General features: G+C 41.1%; 1 protein-coding gene across 2 annotated transcripts in view; it reads left to right on the top strand.

The window, feature by feature from the left end:
* Window positions 1-26,238, top strand: part of LOC102233347 (Down syndrome cell adhesion molecule) — a 138,715-nt gene that overhangs the window by 71,566 nt on the left and 40,911 nt on the right. For both annotated transcript variants that reach the window (XM_005805922.2, XM_023351388.1), the window contains exons 4-7: window positions 21,421-21,567; window positions 22,476-22,754; window positions 22,874-23,149; window positions 24,285-24,581. In XM_005805922.2, coding sequence (XP_005805979.2) covers window positions 21,421-21,567; window positions 22,476-22,754; window positions 22,874-23,149; window positions 24,285-24,581 — 999 coding nt within the window. The remainder of the gene's footprint in view (window positions 1-21,420; window positions 21,568-22,475; window positions 22,755-22,873; window positions 23,150-24,284; window positions 24,582-26,238) is intronic.

Raw genomic sequence — 26,238 nt, 5'->3', positions numbered from 1 at the left:
TTGATGTCACACTGTTTCTTATCTTGCCACTTATGTTTGCATACTTATAAAAAATCCCTATTTGGGTCTAAAAATAAAAAAGTTCATAGTATTTTGTGAAAAGTCAAGTGATATGATGTTTATAAATTGCATGCCCTCATGGATCCAACCTCATTTTGAATCGCATTCATATAGAAAGGTGTTTTCTATTCTTGTTGACTGTTTTACAATTTTTGGCTGAAAATTCAAAGTTCTATGCATGACCTCTGAGAGTCCCCAAATGGTCAAATAATCATTACCTGAATAATCATAAAATAGGGCAAGCACTCTTACTGTCTGAGCAGCTTCAAACTTTCAGCTTACGTTTAGTAAATCTTTGTCGTTGTTAAATTTCGGGTGATTGTTGTGACATTTAAATAGCATTTAAATTTATTTCCAATCAGTAACTGATCATGACTGACATGTGTTGCCTCTCTAAATTATTATGGTCATGCCAGAGCTTATTTATTTGTATTTACAGCCCATGGCAGTCTGACTGAGCTGGAAATGATGAAACATTATATTCTGGATGTACTGTATCTTCACATGCAACTCTATGACAACAGTATTAGTGAAGTAAAATAATTTATTTGAAGATTTTCTGGAAAACCTGATGTGTTTGGGGTTTTGTTGATTGTAGATGCATTGGAAAGAAATTACTTGAAAGGAAGCCAGGGGGGAAGAAAGGAAGGATTAAATTAGAAAAAATAGAAGAAATAAATCGTTAGACAATATTGACCCTAATTAGCGATGCAGAACACATTTAATTAAAGTTATTGTATTATCTGCTATATCACAAACACAAATAGCTGCTTGGAAAGAAGATTTCATACACTTTTGCATTTTTAAGGACCATACATTCACACTGTGCATGCCAAAAATTAATTTGTCCAGTTTGATGAATATTTAGTGTCACAACTTGGCTTGTGTGATAATAATACAAAGAACTGACTCACCAGTTTCAGAAGCCAATTAAATATGGTTTGATAAATTAAGTTTAACCAAACATCATAAACTACAGTGATGGTAGCACAGGATGTGAGCATTGGTAAACTATTAAGGTATGAATGTTCAAGAAAGCATAAATCTTAAACTTTTGTTTCAAGTAAAACAGTCAGTCCCAAACCTAATGGAGAATAAAAGGAAGACTTGAACCAAGCCAACACTCTGGAGCAAAAACACCAAAGGGTTTGAGAAGCAGACAGGTTTCAGTAGAAGATCAATCATGATGGAAAAAAATCAAAGGGGGAAAAGACAGAATAATCACATTTGATTTTATTATAAATAATAATTTGCCAATTGCCCCTTTTTCTGATATTATGTAGCACTCGTCATAATTTATTTCTTGTGATAAGAATATGCATTATACACTTAAGCTGTTTCAAAAATTAGATTCTCTGCTCCCTTAAAGTGGGAACTTTTATTTGATAGAACAATTTTGTCTTTGAGGGATGCTGGGAGAGGAATCATGTTGGGTTGAAGAAACAATGGTTCCCGAAAGGGACAAACTGTGTGGACTATACAAAAAACAAATGATTAAAATTTGAAATTTCATTAAAGCGTCAGCCTAGTTTTACAATAACTGGAATTACCATAAGCAATTTTCACAGCTGTATAGATATGGATTTAGCTTTGCCTTTAGCTCAGCAGTGAATTAAGTCTCTCCCTCTTGCACTGCGCTCGTCCTAAATGGTGCTGAAATGGAATTCACAAATTAGTGTCGTCTGATGGAAATGTGCTAATTGCTGTTGTTAAGCCGCTACAATAATTAGGTTATGATGGCAGACTGCTACACATGTTGCACGTGCATGCACACGTGCACACAACTACACATATAACACATGCCTTATTCCGCGAATGTGCATCTGATCAGCCTCAAGCCAACAGTCATGCTGCAGTATAGTGGAAATGGGGGGGCTATATTTAATTAATCATTTTAGAGTATAATAATCCTCCAGACATAAAGTCAACACAGAGTGCAGCAACTTCTCTGCTGTGGCTTAGGGAGATTTTTATTCTTTTACCATTGGAAAATAAAAAAATAAGACTTGGCAAATTATTAGATTAGTTATCTGGCCATTTGGCTGTGAAATATCTCTCTAATAACATGAAAAAGACAAAGCACAGATGCAAGAGGATAAAGGTTGGTGTAATAAGGGCTTTGGTAATCCCCCTTTCTTGAGGTTTATGGGAACAAAGACAGGGTGGTAGAAGTGGATCTACTTCAGCTGTGTGCCTCCCTCCTCCAATTAGTAAGCTTACTTCATTAGTGGAACTCCAGCAGTGTAGACTTGGAGTAAAACTGTTGTTTTGGTGAGCTGTTTCCAAACTCATTTTGTACAGAGCTACGTACAGTGGCCCTCAGCAATTTTTTATTTATTTATTTATTTTTTTTTCAATTAACAAGTTTACTTCCATTGAGCATTAATTCACTTTAATTTACTCAGCTCGTATTGTGCAGATTCTCAATTGTCTCAAGGCTCTTTACAAGAAAACAAATCCAGTTTATATACAGAAATATAATTCAAGCCAATCCAATCATGTAGACAGATTCAAAGCCAATTACATTCATTTCAGTTCCATCCTTTTACTATAAAACCAGTCAAGTTCAGTTTTTTAGGTACCAGTAAACTGTAAAAATAAATTCTATTTTGAAAGAGTTATTGATTTTGCACTAACAAAACGCTAAAACAAACACATGGAGAAATGTTCACATTTGCATACAACATTTTTTATATGCTGTAACATTCCTTTACTTTCTGAAAGCATCTTCTGTCTTGCTAGTCGTGTTGCTATTTTGATGCACCTGTCCTGACGTGCTTTAATGTGCCAACGTTCTCATCAACATGCTGCTTAATGGCTCTGGGCTTCAGCAGAGATTACTGGATTGCCAACCTCATCAAAGACATCAGCACCCCCCAGTCTCTTTAACCTTGGAGACCTGACTCAGTTTTTCAGCAGTTCTTGTGATGTACTGTATGTGTGTGCAGGTGAGCGCCTGCAGTCCACCTCGGCAAGCTGCTATACATAAATGTAAAATTAATCCTCTCACCATGTGGTCCTGTACAAAGGTGCCCTCCCATTGTGAACACAAAGATCTTCTTAATTTATTTGCAGTGTTGCTTTTTCTTTAGCTTCCTCATCGTAGCATGCTCAACTTTATGTCTCTGAGTTCTTAAAGAATTTAAGGCTACAAGCCACAATGTCATTTTTACAGCATTCATAAAAGAAAGAAAATCTGTTTTTAAATAAAACAAAAAAACATTATGGTAAAAATTTTTTGTTTCTTTAGCCCAAGGGATATGTTGTTATATTAATTAGAACTTTAAATACTATTTGGTTCTACATAGTTTGATTACTTCTCTTGAATCTGGATGCATTCATTCAGTATAGTTTTATGAGATACTTTTGAGCAGTCAACATTTAACAATAGAAAACATCAATCTAAACAATATCTATTAAAGAGCACAAATTTTAAACTTTCCAGTGCCATCAAGCACCTGTCACTTTTCTAAGATACATTTCTATTTGCTGTATTTTTGTGGCTGGACACCATTGTTTTTATACTCAAATATCGTACCTGGTCTTTGCTGTGCAATCTGACTCATGTAGACATTTCTTAGGAAAAGTATCTTGTTGTGCTTTCATTCTTATTTAATTCACATACTGTTGCAGTTTGTAGAATTTTGAGCATTAAACTGCAATATCTGCTAGTCACTGCAGATTTTTATACGGCAGAATAACAAAACGGGTATTGCTCGGTTGAGAAACCTATTCTAGAGCAACAATGATTCATAAAATAATTAATATGGGATTAGATTAAAAAGTGACATATCTGAAGGTAAAGTGACTGTTTATAACCAATCTGCTCAATCTCACTTAAAAAATAAGACTAAAAAACACTAATTAATTCAGCAAACCCCTGAACAAAGTTAATTTCTTGGTAGAATTGTTTATTTCATTATTCCACAGTCAATCATGAGAAACTTACACAACAAAAATATATTGATTTATTTGCATATTTTCCCCGAGAACCCTATAAAATTCACACTTAAGCCACAACTCTTTGTTTTCAGTCAACAGGCTCCACCTCCTCAACTTCAGATGCATTTATCTAAATAAAGGAGTGGAAGGCATTATTTATTAAAATGACATCTTTCACTTGTTTTTGTACTTCATTAAAAATGTATTGTTCATCTCATGACAGTTGGACATTTTTGCATGAATTATAAAGCACAAATTATTCATAAAAAATGAAAAATGAATGATGAAATTCTGAGTATGGTGGCCTTAAAATACCATTCAGTGTATTTCACTCTGTTACCTTTTTGGAAACTGTTCTCCCTAAAAGCATAGGAAAATACCTTAGTTTAGGTCATATGATTTATGTAATATTTTTAAGTACAAAGTAAATAATTGTGAATACAATCTCAATTATATTGCAAAATAGAGTCAGTTCATACAAATAGGGGGAAAAAAGTACTTTTATGTTCTCGTATTCTGTTGTGTATATTAAATATTGAGAAGAATGTCTCATTAATATGGACAAAAATAAGTGTTTTTAGACTTGTATATTTGATCAAAATTTTCATAAGACGGCTTCGAAAACTTGGACCAAGCCATAATATGAATGTGGTTCGAGGGAATGTCATACTATTGCACATATTTTGCATGTTTATTTAGGGAAATTTATAAAAACTGTTCATGCTCTGTATTTTATTGGTTTGTTTTATTTAGGGACTACATATTTATAAAACTTAAAATACTATGCTACATAATACTATATAAAAGAAAATTATATATAATATATTTAAATTCAAATAATTCCAATATAAATAGTAGAAAAATGTTGGACAACATTGCTTATTTGTAGCCTGATTATTATTATTTTGTTTTGGTAAGACAAGGTGATTGTTCCATGCAGGACTTTTGAGACTGCAGAATTTCATTGCAGTGTTCGCACACAGCCAGCCTCTGTTTTAGGATTCAGCACACAGAGGGAGAGACGGGAGAGGCAGAAAGAGAGAGAGAAAGAGAGCTCAGGAGAAGGAAGTAAAATGAGCCAAATAGGAACACAGAGTTGTTTTGAGGCTGACAGAGAGTCTCTTTGCATTCTAGCTCTGATGCCAAAACTTTCGCTGAACCAAGGATGCCTTCTTCATTCGGCCTTCAATGGCAGCTCTGTCATTTACTTGTATTTTGGACATCTATTCACAGCGCAGGTGCATTGATAAAAAGAAATTTTCAGATGACTTTTACAGGTGCTTTTTGCAGCCTAAATTGTATTTGAACTTTCTGCACATTATTATTGCTTATCTACTGTTCATTCAAAGTATATATTGCATTTGTCTGACTTTTTGTCAACAATTGTATGAATAGACATTGTTCCTTCTCTAAGGTGTCTTAAAACACAAACAATAGATTCAAATAGTGTTTAGTCAGATTTTTGATGATGTAGTACCAGAAGTGTTACTGCATATTGACTAACTGTTTACAGCAAATACCTTAGGTGTACTCTAAAAAGCAACAAAAGCTTGAAATTTTCTAGGTTAAGTAGATACTCTGAATTGCCCTAAGGTGTGAATGAGTATGTGCACTCAACATGCTACAAGGTATAGCATGTTGTAAAGTCATGGTGGTTGGTGGCAATCTCTAGCAGCCATTAGGTGAGAACAGAGTATATCCTGGGTCTATTAGCAAAACCAGGACTTCCATTAAAAGAACTGAATGATGATAAAATGAAAAGATGAGAAAGCATCATTTCAAACAACTGCGGCAGGTGATGCATGGTTACGCAATGATTTACATTTAACTTAACTTTTGTCACTATCAATATGGCTTGCTACTGAATATTCAAATAATTAGAAAGTCAGAGTTTAACACTAGCTGTTCTGCCTGCAGAATAGTCATTGGACTGATTTCAGTTTTTTGCATGCAGCTATGCATCAACCAGAGGAGCCTTAAGGTAAAGAGTTCAGTCCAGGGATCTGACCTCAATCAAAGCAGATTAAAGCTGGTATCTGACTTGTTGCCCCCCTGTGACCTGTTTCACAATGTAACTCAAAGCTGGAAGAAATTAAAGAACTGTTTCCTTCAAAGCGGTGTATCTCCTCTGCTGCTTTGTCAAAGAAGGAGTAACATCAGAGGGTAAATTAAGTGGATATTTCTAACATCTTCTATGCTTGATGAGAGCCAGTGACAACTACTTGTAAATAATTGGTTTGTCCAAACGGACACTGAAAAGTTGAAGTGGGTAAAACTAGTCGCTGCACAGACCTAGTACATTCATGAGACCATTCATCATCTCTGTGGCTTTGCTGGCCCGACTGGAACTGGAGCCCTCCTCACTGTGTTATGTACACAATATACTGAGAAGCAAAGCTGCCATTGTCTTTAAACAACAGCAATAACTCACCAAGCCTCTACAGAAGTGAATTCCTGTTGTTAAACTTTTTAAACCTGTTACTTTCATACCGAGCCTGTAGAGCTGCTTTAGATCAGGAGTCTGCAGCTTCAGGTCTCGAATAATCAGGTCATTAGCTCTGGAGAACTTGACTACATACTGAGGAGGTAACTCAGCCATTTGATTCAGATGTGATTTACCAGAAACACAACCAAACGTTGCAGGACACAGACCCTTGAGGGCTGGAGTTGCTGAACCTTCAAAGTTCAATGCAATCTTTTTAATAGGATTCTTAGTGCCTTAGAAATATCTTAAATTCCCTTGAATTTTGTCTTGTTACAGCCACAGACATTATGTCTTTAATTGAAAATTTTAATAGCTGTAGATAAAAACCAATGCAACCAACTGTCTTCAGAAGTGACCACCTGTGTTAATGTCCTAATAAGTATGGCTGTCCTGTGAAGGCCTCAGTAGTTTTAATGAGAACAAACAGCATCATAATGTACCAGAAACAGAGCAGACACTTAGGAATAATGTTGTGAGAAAGTTTAAAACAAGGTCTAGTTGTAAAACAATATCAAAGCTTTGGTCCCTTAAAAATATGAAACCTAACTTGCCATTCACTGTAACTAATAGACCAGTTATCAGTTATTAATGCAAAATGAGCGTTAGTCAAAAAAGCAGCAAGGAGACCCTGCAGCGATCTGCAAAGTATTTGTATTGCACTCAGAACCATACAGCTGTAATTGAGAGCACTTTGCAATGTATTGATTTAGACGAGCTGAATGCAAATGCACACCACACTTTTCAGACATTTGTGGGTAAAAGAAAATCTTTAAAACCATCCTTCTCCTTCCTCTTTACAGCTATGTAATACTTTGTGTTTGTTGAAGTAAAATGCACTGAAGTTGGTGAGGCTGTCATGTGACACAATGTGAAATGTTAAATGGGTGGGAATACTTTTGCTAAGCACTGTAAAGGAACTTGAAAAATAATGTTATATATTTATTCAAGTAAATATGTTTTTCACATCCTGCCAAGCTGTTTTTAAAGCCAGGATAAACACTAAAAATATGTTTATTTTGGGGCATTTTGGGAGACTTATGAATCACTTCTGGTCATGAAGAGCAACAGATGCAAACTGCATAGCCAGTTAGGCTAAAAATGCTGTTAGTTTGTCTAATTTAGTCTTAAAATTGTCAGCTGAGATCAAACCAGCTTGACATTCATTTGAATCACAGAGACATCAGAGCGCACATTGGCAGTGTGACACCAGTTCATCTGTATGTCCGGGCTTATTTAGCCTGCTGAGAAGAAGAGCCCGCTGTTTGTATTAGATCCTGTCTCTGGCAAAGTGGAGATGATTAGATAAAGTGTGTCTGGTGCAGTGGAGCACTTTTTCACTTTGCAGCGGCGCTGCTGTGTATGAATGGAGAGAGGGACTCCACTGTCTGACAATAGCACCAAAATATCTTCTAAGAGGATTTTTAATGCATCTGGGTACTTGGACTTCTATTAGCTCCTTAGTTAAGCCAAAGCAGTTTATACATCGTACTGCATCACAGTGCATTTAAGGTGTTTAAATTACTTTGTACCTTTTTCCAACACCTACTCCTGTGTGCAAGAAAAAACCTACTAAAAGCTGATGCTGTAAGCAGGTGAAAGAGCAACTAAATTAAAGAAGAGAAGCACAATAGCATACATTTTGAATCTCTTTCCCTTCTGCAATGTCCTTTCTGCCTGCACTTTATTTTGTCATAACACAATAACTGAGCTCTGATGTCTTAAAAGGTATTGCAGGAGCATAGGGGTGCTTGACGAGAAAATTGCTGCAGCTCACAGAGGCTGGAGTGAAATACCATTTTGTCTCACTCAAGATGGATTCCACAGTGAGATTTCAGAGGGCCAGTACTGAATCAAAATGGAGAAGCCAGAAGCGAGAAAGAGAAGTGAGGCATGGATGGGGATAGATTTGGAGGAGATGCCTAAATTTTGGTTTTGCTTCTGAATCACAATGTGTATTTTTTAGGGATTTCGCTCTTTCGAGATGTAGTTATTTCAGAGCAGACATGAAGGAAATGATGGGAATAAAACAGAATATCAAAAATAATTATTAAAAACAAGCCTTCCTAAGCAGGGAAAATGACTCCTTTTACCAATTGTATGGCTTTCTGGTATGCATACATGGCTGCTGGGCACACAGATACACATACACACACACACACACACCCACGCCTTCAGTCACACCCTCCATCCCTCTGTTTATAGATTTCACTTGCTGGTTGCCCGTCTAACAGCCCTGTATGTAAAACCCGTGAAACCCCTTTAGGACATCATATTCATGGAATCCGTTGTCGGTTCTATCTAGGTCAGTCCTTACAATAGCTGAGCAGTTTCGTCTCGCTTCTCCCGCCCTCTGTGTACCCCCCACCTCACCAATCCCCCCACTTTGCTGAACCCCACAAGGATGAATTCATTTTGCCTGTGTAAACATAAAAGAAATGCACATAAAATGCTAGCAGATTAAACATGTTTTGCTTCTTTTGTAAATATTAGTCTCCGGATGAATATTAAACTAAAGCACGGTTTGTTAAAAAAGGTGCAAAACCCTTCAGTGTTTTTCTTTTTATTATTTCAGCAAATTTGTCCAGACGGTGTCATAAATTGACATATCCATCCTGAAATGCTATAATGCAGTGCAGTACAGCAGCCTGCCTCAGAAACATGAAACATAGAGAAAGACTGTAATTACAGCCTGACATATGGTCTGATCTATAGGGGATGATGTTACAAGGCCTAAATAAGCCTGTATGTAATTTGGTCACCCACACAGAGACAAGATTACCATCCACTTGCTTGTTCATGTCTGTTTGGAAGATGTTGGGGTTTTTTCACGCACACAAAAAAGATTAAAGCAATAAATGTTGTTAATTTTCGCTTTTGTTTTTAGTGTCTTGTTGGAAATTACACAGAAAATAAAATTAATTATTACTGCTTTAATGCTGTCTACTGTTCATCCTTTTTAAGTCTAACTGGAGTGCAGTCAGGAAAAAAAATATAGATGACTGCAGAATAATGATGCAGAACATGTTATCTTAATATTGTACAGAACTTTACAAGATGCATGTTTGTTCTTATCTCAAAAATCTTTCTGCAGAAAGATGAATATACATTATACCTCCAGTCTTTATGTTCAAATTGATGCTTCAGCAATCAGTATAGACTTTACTTGTTTCAGTATAATAACACCAATTATTATCCTAATCTGTCATCCATTGTTTGTGTTGGTCTTCTACTAGTTCAAAATTTTAGGTAGAAATGAAGTTTTTTTTTTTTTTACAGTAATAAGCTGACTTAATTGGAGAAACAACTTGTTGATATAAAATCCCACCAAAAAGTAAAAAAACAAAAAAAGACTGATCAGAAAATGCTGTTATTTCAGTGATTTTTAATTATTATTTTTTATTTAAACAATAAAACAAGGTGCCTTGCTCTAAGTAGTGTGCTACTGCTTCAATCTGTCACCTTCTCTGTAGTTATCAAAGTTTCTGAAACCGTCCCTTCTCCAGCCTATAAGGCCTTTTGTGCAGTTTCTGTCTTATAATACTCACCTTTACAAAGCACTGACAGTCTCCTTAAAATTGCATTTTTCAATCAGTTCTGACATCAGTCTGCTCCCATGGGAATGTGAGGATCCATTTGATGCTGCAGAGGAAAGTTTATTTCCTCATGGATGTTGACAACCCCACTCAGCCTGGTTTGATCTGTTGAATTAACATAATGTTACTGCACTTAAGGAACTGGCAGTGACAGCCGAAGAAAAATTGGCTTTCTTTATCAAACGGTGACACTGGGGAGGTTACACTGTAAGCAGGAACACAAAGACAATTAAAGCTGCAAGCAGCCTCGAGCGGCCCTCGCAGCAAGCGCCGCTCCGGCCTATTGGCCACCGCGGGGGTTCCGGCCACCGCAGAAGCTCTCGCACGTTTTCCAGAGCCGCAGCCCGCTCCCCACCGCAGAAGCTCTGCCGCAGTTTCCAGCACCGCCGTCCGCTAGCCGCCGCAGAAGCTGTCGTGCATTTTCCCCGCCCGTCCACCGGGCGACACGCGTGAATGCGTTCGGCGGCGCTCCCCGACGACTGTCAAAAAATCTGGTGCAGATCGGTCGATGCGTCGAGGAGATACGGCCGATGTATTAACTTAGGGGGCGCAGTGGAGTCAAATTACATTTCAACCTCGTCGGGCTCTTTAGAGGTGAACAAAGGTCATACATATCCAGTTTGGCGCCAATCGGATGATCTATGTGTGAATTAGAGCCAAACGTATGAATATGGCGAGGGACTGATATTCGCCATTTGGCCACGCCCACACGGTTCAGCCAGAAGCGAGCATTGACAGAGCTCATCATCCGAATTACCTTGATTAGGTCAAGAGAGCCATAAACGGAGCTTTGAAAGGAAAAAAAAGACACTTCCTGTTGTCAGGGGGCGTGGCCTACGTGATGTCATCATTTAACCATTGGATATTATTGGACACAAGATAATGATCAATAACTGAAGGTTTGGTGTCTCTGTCAGTTTTTGTGTTAGAATTACAAATTATTTAATTTTTTCCTATTTAATTCAACATTGAACTGTCATTCCGTAGGGCAATGCTGCCCTCTGGTGTCGAATTACTGAAATTACTGAAATAGTTTCATTATTTCAGTAATTCGACACCAGAGGGCAGCATTGCCCTACACATGACAAAGCCCTTTGTATTACACAGTCGATCACAGGGGAACTTTGAGCCTTGCTAACTCCCCTTCCACCTGTTCAAATGTCACCATATTGATAACTTTGAATCGGACATGCCTTATGATCAGACTGACCGAGTTTGAAGCCGATCAATCGAAATCCCTAGGAGGAGTTCGATCAAATACGAAGGCTGTAAAAGTCAAAATCGAGGTCAAATGAACTTCAATCTAAAATGGCCGACTTCCTGTTGGGTTTAGAGCATGGCTCTAAGAGACTTTTTTGTACGTCTCGACAAGATACACATGTGTACCAAGTTTCGTAATTCTAGGTTTAAGCATGGCTTGGGGCTGTTCATTTAAAATACTCTGGGGGTCGCTATAGAAAAATTAGGCCACGCCCACCAAATATCGCTATGGATTCCTGTTCAGGGATGGATAAGGATCCATCCTAGTGAGTTTGGAGCAGCTCACCCCGAAACTGTGGAATTCAGAGCCAAACGAAATTCGATGGCGTTCGCAACGCCGCCACGCCCACCTGCTTCATCGCAGCCGGTCGGGGTTGGAATCCACAACACACCAACATGTCTTCTGTCTCTGGACACAGTTTCATGTTGATTAGGTCAAAGGGCTAAGATAGCGACCGTTCACAGTAAAACATTACACTTCCTGCTCTCAGGGGGCGTGGCCTACATAAAAAAAAAATTTCACTGCAGGGTGTTTTAGGACACCTGATGTCGATCAATCACTGAAAGTTTGGTCCCTCTATGTGTTTTTGTATAGGAAATATAAGAGGTTTTTGTTTCATGGCGTGTAGGTGAACTTTGACCCCTGCTAACCCCCCTTCAACATGCTCCAAAACTCACCAATTTGATAACTTTAAATCAGACATGCCTTATGATCAGACTGACCGAGTTTGAAGCCGATCAATCGAAATCCCTAGGAGGAGTTCGATCAAATACGAAGGCTGTAAACGTCAAACTCGAGGTAAAAAATGGACCTTCAATACAAAATGGCCGACTTCCTGTGATAGTTGCACTATGACATTACTTGTAAATTCTGAGCGTCTTAGTACGCTCTACAACTGTACCGAATTTCAAGTCTCTACGATGAAGTAAGTGAATAGCAATGGGTCTTTTGAAAATTGCTAGGTGGCGCCGTTGAGCCAATTTGTTTGCGATTTTTGCGGCGACCTTAAAATACGAAATTTTTAAACTGCCCGTATGCATCCGCCAAGTTTGGTGAGTTTTTGAATATGCTAAAGCCTCCAAAAAGGCGCCTCTTTGGGGGGGCAGAAAAATAAGAATAATAATTAAAGCTGCAAGCAGCCTCGGGCGGCCCTCGCAGCAAGCGCCGCTCCGGCCTATTGGCCACCGCGGGGGTTCCAGCCACCGCAGAAGGTCTCGCACAATTTCCAGAGCCGCAGCCAACTCCCCACCGCAGAAGCTCCGCCGCAGTTTTCAGCACCGCCGCCCGCCAGCCACCGCAGAAGCTGTCGCGCATTTTCCCCGCCCGTCCACCAGGCGACACGCGTGAATGCGTTCGGCAGCGCTCCCCGACGACTGTCAAAAAATCTGGCGCAGATCGGTCGATGCGTCGAGGAGATACGGCCCATGTATTAACTTAGGGGGCGCAGTGGAGCCAAATTACATTTCAAACCCGTCGGGCTCTTTAGAGGTGAACAAAGGTCATATATATCCACATATCCAGTTTGGCGCCAATCGGATGATCTATGCCTGAATAAGAGCCAAACGTATGTATATGGCGAGGGACTGATATTCGCCATTTGGCCACGCCCACACGGTTCAGCCAGCAGCGAGCATTGACAGAGTTTATCATCCGAATCATCTTGATTAGGTCAAGAGAGCCATAAACAGAGCTTTCCAAGTAAAAAAATAGCACTTCCTGTTCCGAGGGGGCGGGGCCTAAGTGATGTCATCATTTGACCATTGGATATTATTGGACACTCGATTATGATCAATCACTGAACGTTTGGTGTCTCTGTGAGTTTTTGTGTTAGAATTACTAATTATTTAATTTTTTCCTCCATTACAACATTGAACTTTCATTCCGTAGGGCAATGCTGCCCTCTGGTGTCGAATTACTGAAATAATGAAACTATTTCAGTGGGCAGCAGAGGGCAGCATTGCCCTACAAACAACGAACATGGACTGTTTATTATGTAATTACACAGAAGATCTCTCTAATTCATTCTGAGGGGGCGGGGCTTAGATGACGTCATAATATGATGACATAGCATTGTCAGGCATCAGACCAGGATGAGTCAGGCCAAGTTTGGTGCAGCTCGGTCGAAACATGTGGAATCTAGAAGCAAACGTATGGCATCGGCGTTACAGGTCACTTCGCCACGCCGCCACACCCAGCTGCTTCATCGCAGCCGGTCAGGGCTTGGATCCACAACACACCAACATGTCTTCTGTCTCTGGACACAGTTTCATGTTGATTAGGTCAAAGGGCTAAGATAGCGACCGTTCACAGTAAAACATGACACTTCCTGTTCTCAGGGGGCGTGGCCTAAGTGATGTCATCATTTGACCATTGGATATTATTGGACACTCGATTATGATCAATCACTGAACGTTTGGTGTCTCTGTGAGTTTTTGTGTTAGAATTACAAATTATTTAATTTTTTCCTCCATTACAACAGTGAACTGTCATTCCGTAGGGCAATGCTGCCCTCTGGTGTCGAATTACTGAAATAATGAAACTATTTCAGTGGGCAGCAGAGGGCAGCATTGCCCTACAAACAACGAACATGGACTGTTTATTATGTAATTACACAGAAGATCTCTCTAATTCATTCTGAGGGGGCGGGGCTTAGATGACGTCATAATATGATGACATAGCATTGTCAGGTATCACACCAGGATGAGTCAGGCCAAGTTTGGTGCAGCTCGGTCGAAACATGTGGAATCTAGAAGCAAACGTATGGCATCGGCGTTACAGGTCACTTCGCCACGCCGCCACACCCAGCTGCTTCATCGCAGCTGGTCAAGGCTTGGATCCACAACACACCAACATGTCTTCTGTCTCTGGACACAGTTTCATGTTGATTAGGTCAAAGGGCTAAGATAGCGACCGTTCACAGTAAAACATGACACTTCCTGTTCTCAGGGGGCGTGGCCTACTTAAAAAAATAATTTCACCACAGGGTATTTTAGGACACCCGATGACGATCAATCAATGAAAGTTTGGTCCCTCTCTGTGTTTTTGTATAGGAAATATAAGAGTTTCGTGTTTCATGGCGAGTAGCTGAACTTTGACCCCTGGTAACCCCCCTTCAGCAAGCTCATACAGTCACCAATTTGATAACTTTAAATCAGACATGCCTTATGATCAGACTGACCGAGTTTGAAGCCGATCAATCGAAATCCCTAGGAGGAGTTCGATCAAATGCAAAGGCTGTAAACGTCAAACTCGAGGTCCAAAATGGACCTTCAATCCAAAATGGCCGACTTCCTGTTGGGTTTAGAGCATGGCTCCAAGAGACTTTTTTGTACGTCCTGACAAGATACACATGTGTACCAAGTTTCGTAATTCTAGGATAAAGCATGGCTTGGGGCTGATTTTTTAAAATATTCTAGGGGGAGATGTAGAGAAATTAGGCCACGCCCACCAAATTTCGCTATGGATTCCTGTTGGCGGGTGTATAAGGATCCATCCTAGTGAGTTTGGAGCAGCTCTCCCAAAAACTGTGGAATTCAGAGCCAAACGAAATTCGATGGCGTTCGCAACGCCGCCACGCCCACCTGCTTCATCGCAGCCGGTCGGGGTTGGAATCCACAACACACCAACATGTCTTCTGTCTCTGGACACAGTTTCATGTTGATTAGGTCAAAGGGCTAAGATAGCAACCGTTCACAGTAAAACATTACACTTCCGGCTCTCAGGGGGCGTGGCCTACGTAAAAAAAAAATTTCACTGCATGGTATTATAGGACACCCGATGCCGATCAATCACTGAAAGTTTGGTCCCTCTATGTGTTTTTGTATATGAAATATAAGAGGTTTTTGTTTCATGGCGTGTAGGTGAACTTTGACCCCTGGTAACCCCCCTTCAACATGCTCCAAAACTCACCAATTTGATAACTTTAAATCAGACATGCCTTATGATCAGACTGACCGAGTTTGAAGCCGATCAATCGAAATCCCTAGGAGGAGTTCGATCAAATACGAAGGCTGTAAACGTCAAACTCGAGGTAAAAAATGGACCTTCAATACAAAATGGCCGACTTCCTGTGATACTTGCACTATGACATTACTTGTAAATTCTGAGCGTCTTAGTGAGCTCTACAACTGTACCGAATTTCAAGTCTCTACGATGAAGTAAGTGAATAGCAATGGGTCTGTTGAAAATTGCTAGTTGCCGCCGTTGAGCAATTTTTTTTGCGATTTTTGCGGCGACCTGAAAATTCAAAATTTTTAAACCGCCCAGTCGCTTCCGCCAAGTTTGGTGAGTTTTTGAATATGATAAAGCCCCCAAAAAGGCGCACGAAGAGGGGGTAAGAATAATAATAATAAACAGTACAGATACAATAGGCCTTCGCAGCGCTTTGCTGCTCGGGCCTAATAATAATAATTAAAGCTGCAAGCAGCCTCGGGCGGCCCTCGCAGCAAGCGCCGCTCCGGCCTATTGGCCACCGCGGGGGTTCCGGCCACCGCAGAAGCTCTCGCGCGTTTTCCAGAGCCGCAGCCCGCTCCCCACCGCAGAAGCTCTGCCGCAGTTTCCAGCACTGCCGCCCGCTAGCCGCTGCAGAAGCTGTCGCGCATTTTCCCCAAATTACATCTCAAACCCGTTGGGCTCTTTAGAGCAGAACAAAGGTCATACATATCCAGTTTGGCGCCAATCGGATGATCCATGTGTGAATTAGAGCCAAACGTATGTATATGGCGAGGGACTGATATTCGCCATTTGGCCACGCCCACACGGTTCAGCCAGCAGTGGGCATTGACAGAGTTTATCATCTGAATCATCTTGATTAGGTCAAGAGAGCCATAAACAGAGCTTTCCAAGGAAAAAAAGGCACTTCCGGTTCCGAGGGGGCGGGGCTTAGATGACGTCACAATGTGATGACGTAGGATCGACGGGCAAGCCTCCAGGATCACTCAGGCCAAGTTTGATGCAGCTCGGTCAAAATATGTGGAATGTAGAGGCAAACGTATACGAACGGCGTTGCCGCCATTGAAAACTCTTGGCACTTTAAAGCAAGCGAGACCAACTTCCTATCTGTCATCCAACACAGAATCACCTTGATTAGGTCAAGAGAGCCATAGATGAAAGTTTCCAAGGAAAAAAATAGCACTTCCTGTTCTGAGGGGGCGGGGCTTAGATGACGTCATAATCTGATGACATAGAATTTTCAGACATCACACCAGCATCACTCAAGCCAAGTTTGGTGCAGCTCGGTCGAAACATGTGGAATCTAGAAGCAAAAGTATGGCATCGGCGTTACAGGTCACTTCGCCACGCCGCCACGACCAGCTGCTATCTCAAAGCCGGTCAGGGTTGGAAACCTCAACACACCAACATGTCTTCTGTCTCTGGACACAGGTTCATGTTGATTAGGTCAAAGGGCTAAGAGAGCGACCGTTCACAGTAAAACATGACACTTCCTGTTCTCAGGGGGCGTGGCCTACGTGATGTCATCATTTGACCATATGGTATTGTAGGCCACCTGATGACGATCAATCACTGAAAGTTTGGAGTCTCTGTGACTTTTTGTGTTAGAAATACCAATTTTTTATTTTTTCCTGTGTATTACAAAATCGAAGAATTTCATCTGCAGGGCAATGCTGCCCTCTGGTGTCGAATTACTGAAATAATGAAACTATTTCAGTGGCCAGCAGAGGGCAGCATTGCCCTACAAACGACGAACATGTACTGTTTATTATGTAATTACACAGAAGATCTCTCTAATTCATTCTGAGGGGGCGGGGCTTAGATGACGTCATAATATGATGACATAGCATTGTCAGGCATCACAACAGCATCACTGAGGCCAAGTTTGGTGCAGCTCGGTCGAAACATGTGGAATCTAGAAGCAAACGTATGGCATCGGCGTTACAGGTCACTTCGCCACGCCGCCACACCCAGCTGCTTCATCGCAGCCGGTCAGGGCTTGAATCCACAACACACCAACATGTCTTCTGTCTCTGGACACAGTTTCATGTTGATTAGGTCAAAGGGCTAAGATAGCGACCGTTCACAGTAAAACATGACACTTCCTGTTCTCAGGGGGCGTGGCCTACTTAAAAAAATAATTTCACCACAGGGTATTTTAGGACACCCGATGACGATCAATCACTGAACGTTTGGTCCCTCTATGTGTTTTTATATAGGAAATATAAGAGTTTCGTGTTTCATGGCGAGTAGCTGAACTTTGACCCCTGGTAACCCCCCTTCAGCAAGCTCATACAGTCACCAATTTGATAACTTTAAATCAGACATGCCTTATGATCAGACTGACCGAGTTTGAAGTCGATCAATCGAAATCCCTAGGAGGAGTTCGATCAAATGCAAAGGCTGTAAACGTCAAACTCGAGGTCCAAAATGGACCTTCAATACAAAATGGCCGACTTCCTGTTGGGTTTAGAGCATGGCTCCAAGAGACTTTTTTGTACGTCCTGACATGATACACATGTGTACCAAGTTTCGTAATTCTAGGTTTAAGCATGGCTTGGGGCTGTTCATTTAAAATACTCTAGGGGTCGCTATAGAAAAATTAGGCCACGCCCACCAAATATCGCTATGGATTCCTGTTCGGGGATGGATAAGGATCCATCCTAGTGAGTTTGGAGCAGCTCACCCCGAAACTGTGGAATTTAGAGCCAAACGAAATTCGATGGCGTTCGCAACGCCGCCACGCCCACCTGCTTCATCGCAGCCGGTCGGGGTTGGAATCCACAACACACCAACATGTCTTCTGTCTCTGGACACAGTTTCATGTTGATTAGGTCAAAGGGCTAAGATAGCGACCGTTCACAGTAAAACATTACACTTCCTGCTCTCAGGGGGCGTGGCCTACGTAAAAAAAAAATTTCACCACAGGGTATCTTAGGACACCCGATGACGACCAATCACTGAAAGTTTGGTCCCTCTATGTGTTTTTGTATAGGAAATATAAGAGTTTTCTGTTTCATGGCGTGTAGGTGAACTTTGACCCCTGCTAACCCCCCTTCAACATGCTCCAAAACTCACCAATTTGATAACTTTAAATCAGACATGCCTTATGATCAGACTGACCGAGTTTGAAGCCGATCAATCGAAATCCCTAGGAGGAGTTCGATCAAATACGAAGGCTGTAAACGTCAAAATCGAGGAAAAAAATGGACGTTCAATACAAAATGGCCGACTTCCTGTGATAGTTGCACTATGACATTACTTGTAAATTCTGAGCGTCTTAGTGAGCTCTACAACTGTACCGAATTTCAAGTCTCTACGATGAAGTAAGTGAATAGCAATGGGTCTGTTGAAAATTGCTAGTTGCTGCCGTTGAGCAATTTTTTTTGCGATTTTTGCGGCGACCTTAAAATTCAAAATTTTTAAACCGCCTAGTCGCTTCCGCCAAGTTTGGTGAGTTTTTGAATATGATAAAGCCCCCAAAAAGGCTCCTCTTTGGGGGGGCAGAATAATAATAATAATAATAATAATTAAAGCTGCAAGCAGCCTCGGGCGGCCCTCGCAGCAAGCGCCGCTCCGGCCTATTGGCCACCGCGGGGGTTCCGGCCACCGCAGAAACTCTCGCACGTTTTCCAGAGCCGCAGCCCGCTCCCCACCGCGGAAGCTCCGCCGCAGTTTCCAGCACCGCCGCCCGCCAGCCGCCGCAGAAGCTGTCGCGCATTTTCCCCGCCCGTCCACCGGGCGACAGGTGTTAGTGCGTTCGGCGGCGCTCCCCGGCGGCTGTCGAAAAATCTGGCGCAGATCGGTCGATGCGTCGAGGAGATACGGCCGATGTATTAACTTAGGGGGCGCAGTGGAGTCAAATTACATCTCAAACCCGTTGGGCTCTTTAGAGGTGAACAAAGGTCATACATATCCAGTTTGGCGCCAATCGGATGATCCATGCGTGAATTAGAGCCAAACGTATGCATATGGCGAGGGACTGATATTCGCCGTTTGGCCACGCCCACACGGTTCAGCCAGCAGCGAGCATTGACAGAGTTTATCATCCGAATCATCGTGATTAGGTCAAGAGAGCCATAAACAGAGCTTTCCAAGGAAAAAAATGGCACTTCCTGTTGTGAGGGGGCGGGGCTTAGATGACGTCATAATGTGATGACGTAGGATCGACGGGCATACCACCAGGATCACTCAGGCCATGTTTGATGCAGCTCGGTCAAAATATGTGGAATGTAGAGGCAAACGTATACGAACGGCGTTGCCGCCATTGAAAACACTTGGCACTTTAAAGCAAGCGAGACCAACTTCCTATCTGTCATCCAACACAGAATCACCTTGATTAGGTCAAGAGAGCCATAAACAGAGCTTTCCAAGGAAAAAAACGGCACTTCCGGTTCCGAGGGGGCGGGGCTTAGATGACGTCATAATGTGATGACTTAGGATTGACGGGCAAGCCTCCAGGATCACTCAGGCCAAGTTTGATGCAGCTCGGTCAAAATATGTGGAATGTAGAGGCAAACGTATACGAACGGCGTTGCCGCCATTGAAAACTCTTGGCACTTTAAAGCAAGCGAGATCAACTTCCTATCTGTCATCCAACACAGAATCAACTTGATTAGGTCAAGAGAGCCATAAACAGAGCTTTCCAAGGAAAAAAACGGCACTTCCGGTTCCCAGGGGGCGGGGCTTAGATGACGTCATAATGTGATGACTTAGGATTGACGGGCAAGCCTCCAGGATCACTCAGGCCAAGTTTGATGCAGCTCGGTCGAAACATGTGGAATCTAGAAGCAAACGTATGGCATCGGCGTTACAGGTCACTTCGCCACGCCGCCACGCCCAGCTGCTATCTCAAAGCCGGTCGGGGTTGGAATCCTCAACACACCAACATGTCTTCTGTGTCTGGACACAGTTTCATGTTGATTAGGTCAAAGGGCTAAGAGAGCGACCGTTCACAGTAAAACATGACACTTCCTGTTCTCAGGGGGCGTGGCCTAAGTGATGTCATCATTTGACCATATGGTATTGTAGGGCACCCGATGCCGATCAATCACTGAAAGTTTGGTCCCTCTATGTGCTTTTGTATAGGAAATATAAGAGTTTCGTGTTTCATGGCGAGTAGGTGAACTTTGACCCCTGCTAACCCCCCTTCAACATGCTCCAAAACTCACCAATTTGATAACTTTAAATCAAACATGCCTTATGATCAGACTGACCAAGTTTGAAGTCGATCAATCGAAATCCCTAGGAGGAGTTCGATCAAATACGAAGGCTGTAAACGTCAAAATCGAGGTAAAAAATGGACGTTCAATACAAAATGGCCGACTTTCTGTGATAGTTGGCTTATAACATTAAATGTAAGTTCTGAGTCTTTTGGTGAGCTCTACAAGTGTACCAAATTTCATGTCTCTACGATGAAGTACGTTCATACCATTGTGTCAACAGAAAATTGCTAATTGCTGCCGTTCAGCAATTTTTTTTGCGATTTTTGCGACAACCTTAAAATTCAAAATTTTTAAATTTTCTAGTTGCGACCGCCAAGTTTGGTGAGTTTTTGAATATGATAAAGCCCCCAAAAAGGCACACGAAGAGGTGGGAAGAATCGTAATAATAATAATAATAATAAACAGTACAGATACAATAGGCCTTCGCAGCGCTTTGCTGCTCGGGCCTAATAAACAGTACAGATACAATAGGCCTTCGCAGCGCTTTGCTGCTCGGGCCTAATAATAAACAGTACAGATACAATAGGCCTTCGCAGCGCTTTGCTGCTCGGGCCTAATAAACGCTATTAAAGATCAGAGATGCGTGAGATATGCAGATCTGAATTTATTGCTCTGACACTGCTGGTACGCTACGAAGAGAGTGTGTGTTTTATGTTCCAACACAACTAACATTACTGGTTTAAATATGTACATAACAAACTCTGTTTGTCTTCAAAGAAGCTTCCTAACGGTTTTGTTTGCTTTGAGATTTATTCTTAACTGGTATCCCATGGAGAAAAAAATCTTTGAGATATGCCTGAGTGAATGAATGTTTTATGATTTAAAAAGTTGCTTTGATACTGTGTAGCAGTCTAACAACTGCTGCTCTTCATGTCTCTCACCTTGTTCTCCTATCTGCTCCAGGACAAAGATATCTCATCACATCTACGGGAGCCTTGTACATTGTGGACGTCCTGCCTGAGGATGGCCTAAATAACTACCGCTGCACAACACGCCACCGGTACACCGGTGAGTCACGGCAGAGCAACAGCGCGCGTCTCATTGTGTCAGGTCAGTATGCTGGTTTCACCCTTCAGTCACGTTGACCAAATAAATTAAAATGTGTCTTAGTTTGATTTATTACTAGATTGAAAGTGCAAAAGTCTTCAAACCCCTTGAACATTTTGTCACATCACAACCACAGAGGCAAGGACATTACCATCAGAAAGTAGGGCATAATGGGAAAAAGAAAATTAAAGAATAGTTTTCTATATTTTTAAAAAAAATTAAGAAATATCTGAGAAGTGCGGCATGCATTTCTACTCATCCTACTGGAGTCAATACTTTGTTGAACAACCTGCCATTGCCACTATTGGTGCAATTCTTTGCTTTTATGTGTCTGTCAGCTTTATGCATCAATGAACTGAGACTGTTGCCTCTGTTTGCATCATAGCTAAAGCTCAGTTAGCGAGAACAACATCTGTGAACCAATCAGTCTGCATTAGGATTAGCTTTGGATTTTAACTGGGTCATTTTAAAACTTGAACATACTTTGATCTGAATTATCCCATTGCAGCTCCTGGTGGCATATTTAGAGATGTTGTCATGCTGGAAGGCAAACCCTTTTCTTCATCTCAAGTCTTCTGTAGGTTTTCTTCTAGTGCATGATACCATTTTGCTTGACCCTGGATTGGTTGATGGTATGCTCAGGAGGATGGAGGACTTCTATCACAACTGTTGTCTACAAGTGGACACAATTCAAAACCACATTATGCTTCTCCGATAAAAAAAAGTATATTGTTGAAATGAATGGTTGTAACATAAGATGTGAAAAACACCAATGGGGCGTGAATACCTTTTCAAAGAGCCACAGATGATGTTGGAAAAAAAAAATTTACCCCAACTATTTGTATTAGCGTCCAACATTCTGATTTGGCGACGCTCACAACTAATTGACCCAAATTATCTCCTCTGTCCAGACCCCACCAACGCTGAGCCAGCCATCTTGGACGGCTTTGACCACAAAGAGGTGAAGATTAATCATCGAGTGCAGCTGCCCTGTAAGGCCTCAGGCTTCCCCACACCCAAATACCGCTGGCTGAAGGACAACAGCCCCTTGGAGCCAGACAGTCGCTTTCGCCAGACCATCTCAGGATTGCTCATAGAGAATGCACAGCCCAGTGACTCGGGAACGTATGTATGTGAAGTTTGGAACAGCTATGGCAACGCAGAGGTCATGGGACGCATGTATGTTAAGCGTAAGTCTTATCAAAGAAAACTGCCTTTATTGACAATCTTTCTTAACACTTCAATTTTACCATCAAAGTGATAGGAAACAACTTTTCTGCAACAGTAATTCTGTTTTCTGTTTCTGCAGAGCCCTTGAAGGCAATGGTCAGTCCTCGAAAAGTGAAAGGCAGTGTGGGTAGCAAGGTGTCTCTGTCTTGTAGCGTGAGCGGTTCCGATGAATACGAGCTGTCTTGGTATCGCAACGGAGAGATCATCTACCCTGGAAACAGTGTTCGCTTCACGGGGCTTAACCGGGAGAACATAATCATCGAGGGAATGACGAAAAGTGATGGCGGAGCTTATCAGTGCTTCGCCAGGAAGGGCAAGATGTCGGCACAAGACTTCGTACAGGTTATTCTCGAAGGTAAAATGCCCCTTTAATCTAAGAACCCATGTGTGCAAACGAATTAGCAGCTGCTCTATGCATAATCAATGAGTTGGATATTAACTTAGAGTTTATGCAGCAGTGACTCCAATCCACCACAAGTACGATCACGCTAGATTTAACACAAACGCAGACAAAAGCACATGCACGTGAATCCTCATGATCAACCTTGGTGCTGTTGCTTAGGCAACTGTCCTCTGTTGTTGGGGCGGCATGAGAAGAAGATATTGATCATCTATAATCACATAGAACAAACCTGGATTATCAGGGAGAAACTGCAGGTAGGCAGAGAGAATTCAAAAGCCAACTACACTGAATGTGTGAGAGAAAAACTCCTGGAACAAAAAAGAAAAAAAGAGGGTTTGATTAAATACAAGTTGTATAAATACAACTCAAGAAGATAGCTGCATCTAAATCCACAATAAATTTGTGCTCTCAGACTTACATACAAAGTTTATTGAAGTTCAATGGATGGAATCAGTTCATCTTGAAAAGAGAAAAGGAGCTCAAATGCATCATCAAAAGCCAAGAAATTATCTAGAATTTACATTCACTTCTGACCAGATGTGTACTGTACATGCATAAAGTTATTGAATTTTCTCTTTATATCCTATGTTTACACACTTTAAAATACAGTCAAATATGAATAAATTCATGCTACACCTTTATTAATTTATATTTTTTTGGTGCAATTTTACAATATTTCCAAAGTTGTATTTCTATCTCCTATTTTCAGAAGAAAGACTTTCTGACTTTTTTCAAGCAAAATGCTGACACTGGAGATAGTGAAGATGATCTGACAAACCAGGTCGCTGCTAATTGCTTGTAATTTAGTTGAATTGTTTGAAGGGGATTTTGCTAAAATAATTTTAAAAAGTTGTGTTCAATGAATGAAACTATCTTAAAATTAAATTAAACAGTTTGGGTCTTTGAGTGTCTAAGTTTTACACTTATGTGGTTTAAGCATGCAGAAGGATCTAGAAACAATTTTATTGAAGTCAAAACATACTGTACCATCTGGAGACAAGTCAAAAGACAGATGCCAAACACAATGCTTTGATTGACTGACCTTCTGTTTCATTCCCACTGTGCTCTGCCTCATCCCCCAACGCAGATGGGACCCCCAAAATTTTATCTTCTTTCAGCGAGAAGGTGGTGAACCCCAAAGAACCTCTGTCTCTAGTCTGCAACGTGAAGGGAACGCCGCCTCCCAGGTGCAGCTGGTCGCTGGATGATGACCCCGTCATCAAAGATGCCCATCACCACCTGGGCCATTATGAGACCCATGAGGGCCACGTGGTTAGCCAGCTCAACGTGACCCACACTCAGGTGCCGGACGGCGGGTTGTATCGGTGCACGTGCAGCAACTCGGCCGGGGTCGTGTACCACCAGGCTCGAATAAACGTAAGAGGTGCTTGTCAAATCAGCTCCTCCAAGAACAACAATACACAAACTGTGTGTCTCTTTGTGTGTGTCTGCAGTGAAGGAACAAATGCTGTTGTCTGAAATATGAACTGTAGCTTATTTCCTTTTAATTTTTTTGATGTTCTCTAATTCCCTAGGCACTTGTCTGAAGGTTTCTTTGAGTTTGTTTACGCAGTACTTTGCACATTAATTTTATTTGCCTTATTAAATCTTATTACGTGGTGTTCCCTTTAAATCTTCACTCAATAGCCTTAGTTTGTCTCTTTCTGTTTCTTTCAGCCTTGAATAGTATATAATATTATTGTCTCTTTGAATTATTACAGTTTGATCACAGCTGTATTCATAAGTTAACATAATTATCTGGGTTTTTAGCTCATAAATTTATCTGAATATGGTTTGTAAATAGCCAGAAGACAAATATATTTCCTCTGTCTGAGTACATTCATCTGCAATGTGGTTGTGAGTACAAGTGACTATTCATGTGTGTCTGTGTCTGCATGTATTTACTCAAGCAGCCAGCCCAGCTTTTCTCTAACAGATGTTAAAGAGATTACTCTGTTTCCATTTTAATAGATACAGGATGAGACTCTGAATACTTTACATTTTATTTGACGCTTAGTGTATTAAAGAGCGAGTGTTATTTAAATGTTACATTTCCTTCAGATAGTTAGGGTACTTTAATCTGCTTGTCATTTCACCGCCTCACTGCATAGTTACACTTAGAGCTTGTGCAACAGAAGCTTAAAACAGCAGATTTACTGTATACTTGGTAGCAAGTAGCAAAACTGAAACTACACAGAAATTATATTGTGGTATGTCAAAATATTTTCCCACCTACAGATTTAGGTACACAGCTAAATGTTTCTCATCAAACACGTTTTTGCATAAGAGAAAACCAACCTGAGTAAATCTTTGACTGTGAAGGAGTTTTGGCCAACTCTTTTTTGAAGAATTGTCTTGATTCACTCCCACTGGAAGGTTTTCATGCTTCTTTGTGATCTTGTCACAGTTAGACCTTTCCTGGTATGTGCATGAATTTAAATGGTAGACAGAAGAATTGATGGCTTTATCAATAAGGGCAAGTCGTTCAGATCGTGAAGCAGCAAATTTCAGGTTATTATCTTATTACCTACAGGTTTGACTATCAGTGTGATCTTTTTTTTAAATGCTGTGTTAGTTTTACACCAAATATACCAGGATGCTTACCTTCAAAATATTTCATTTTTTACTCCTCAGTCTAAAACATGTTTTCATCAGGATGATTTTTGGGATGGTTTTTATGGTTAGCCGTGGTTTTGGTCTTGCACTGTTCTTATTGTGCAATTATGAATTTAACTGAGGCAGGTGAGGCCTCCCATGACTTAGTTGTTGTGACCTTGGTGATGAGTCGTTAATGTGCTCTAGGAGTCATTTTGGTTTGTTAATAATGTCTTTCACTGTGAATCACTGGCGTGCTAAAGCATTAGAAAAATCTTTGTAACATGTTCTAGACTGACTGATGTAAATGCCTTTTTTCCTTGTCCGGTCTTGATTTTCTTTAGGTTTCATCTCATGAATTTTCAGCCCTCTTCATGTTTCCAGTCAGGTTCTCATTTTTCAGGGCTAGGATGAAACAAGTCAAGGTGTGGTCAATGGAATTGAAA

Source organism: Xiphophorus maculatus, chromosome 18 (genome assembly GCF_002775205.1).
Source record: "Xiphophorus maculatus strain JP 163 A chromosome 18, X_maculatus-5.0-male, whole genome shotgun sequence".
Taxonomy (NCBI): Eukaryota; Metazoa; Chordata; class Actinopteri; order Cyprinodontiformes; family Poeciliidae; genus Xiphophorus; species Xiphophorus maculatus.
The sequence above is the reverse complement of the archived record's forward strand: the minus strand, read 5'-3'. Positions and strand labels throughout refer to the sequence as shown.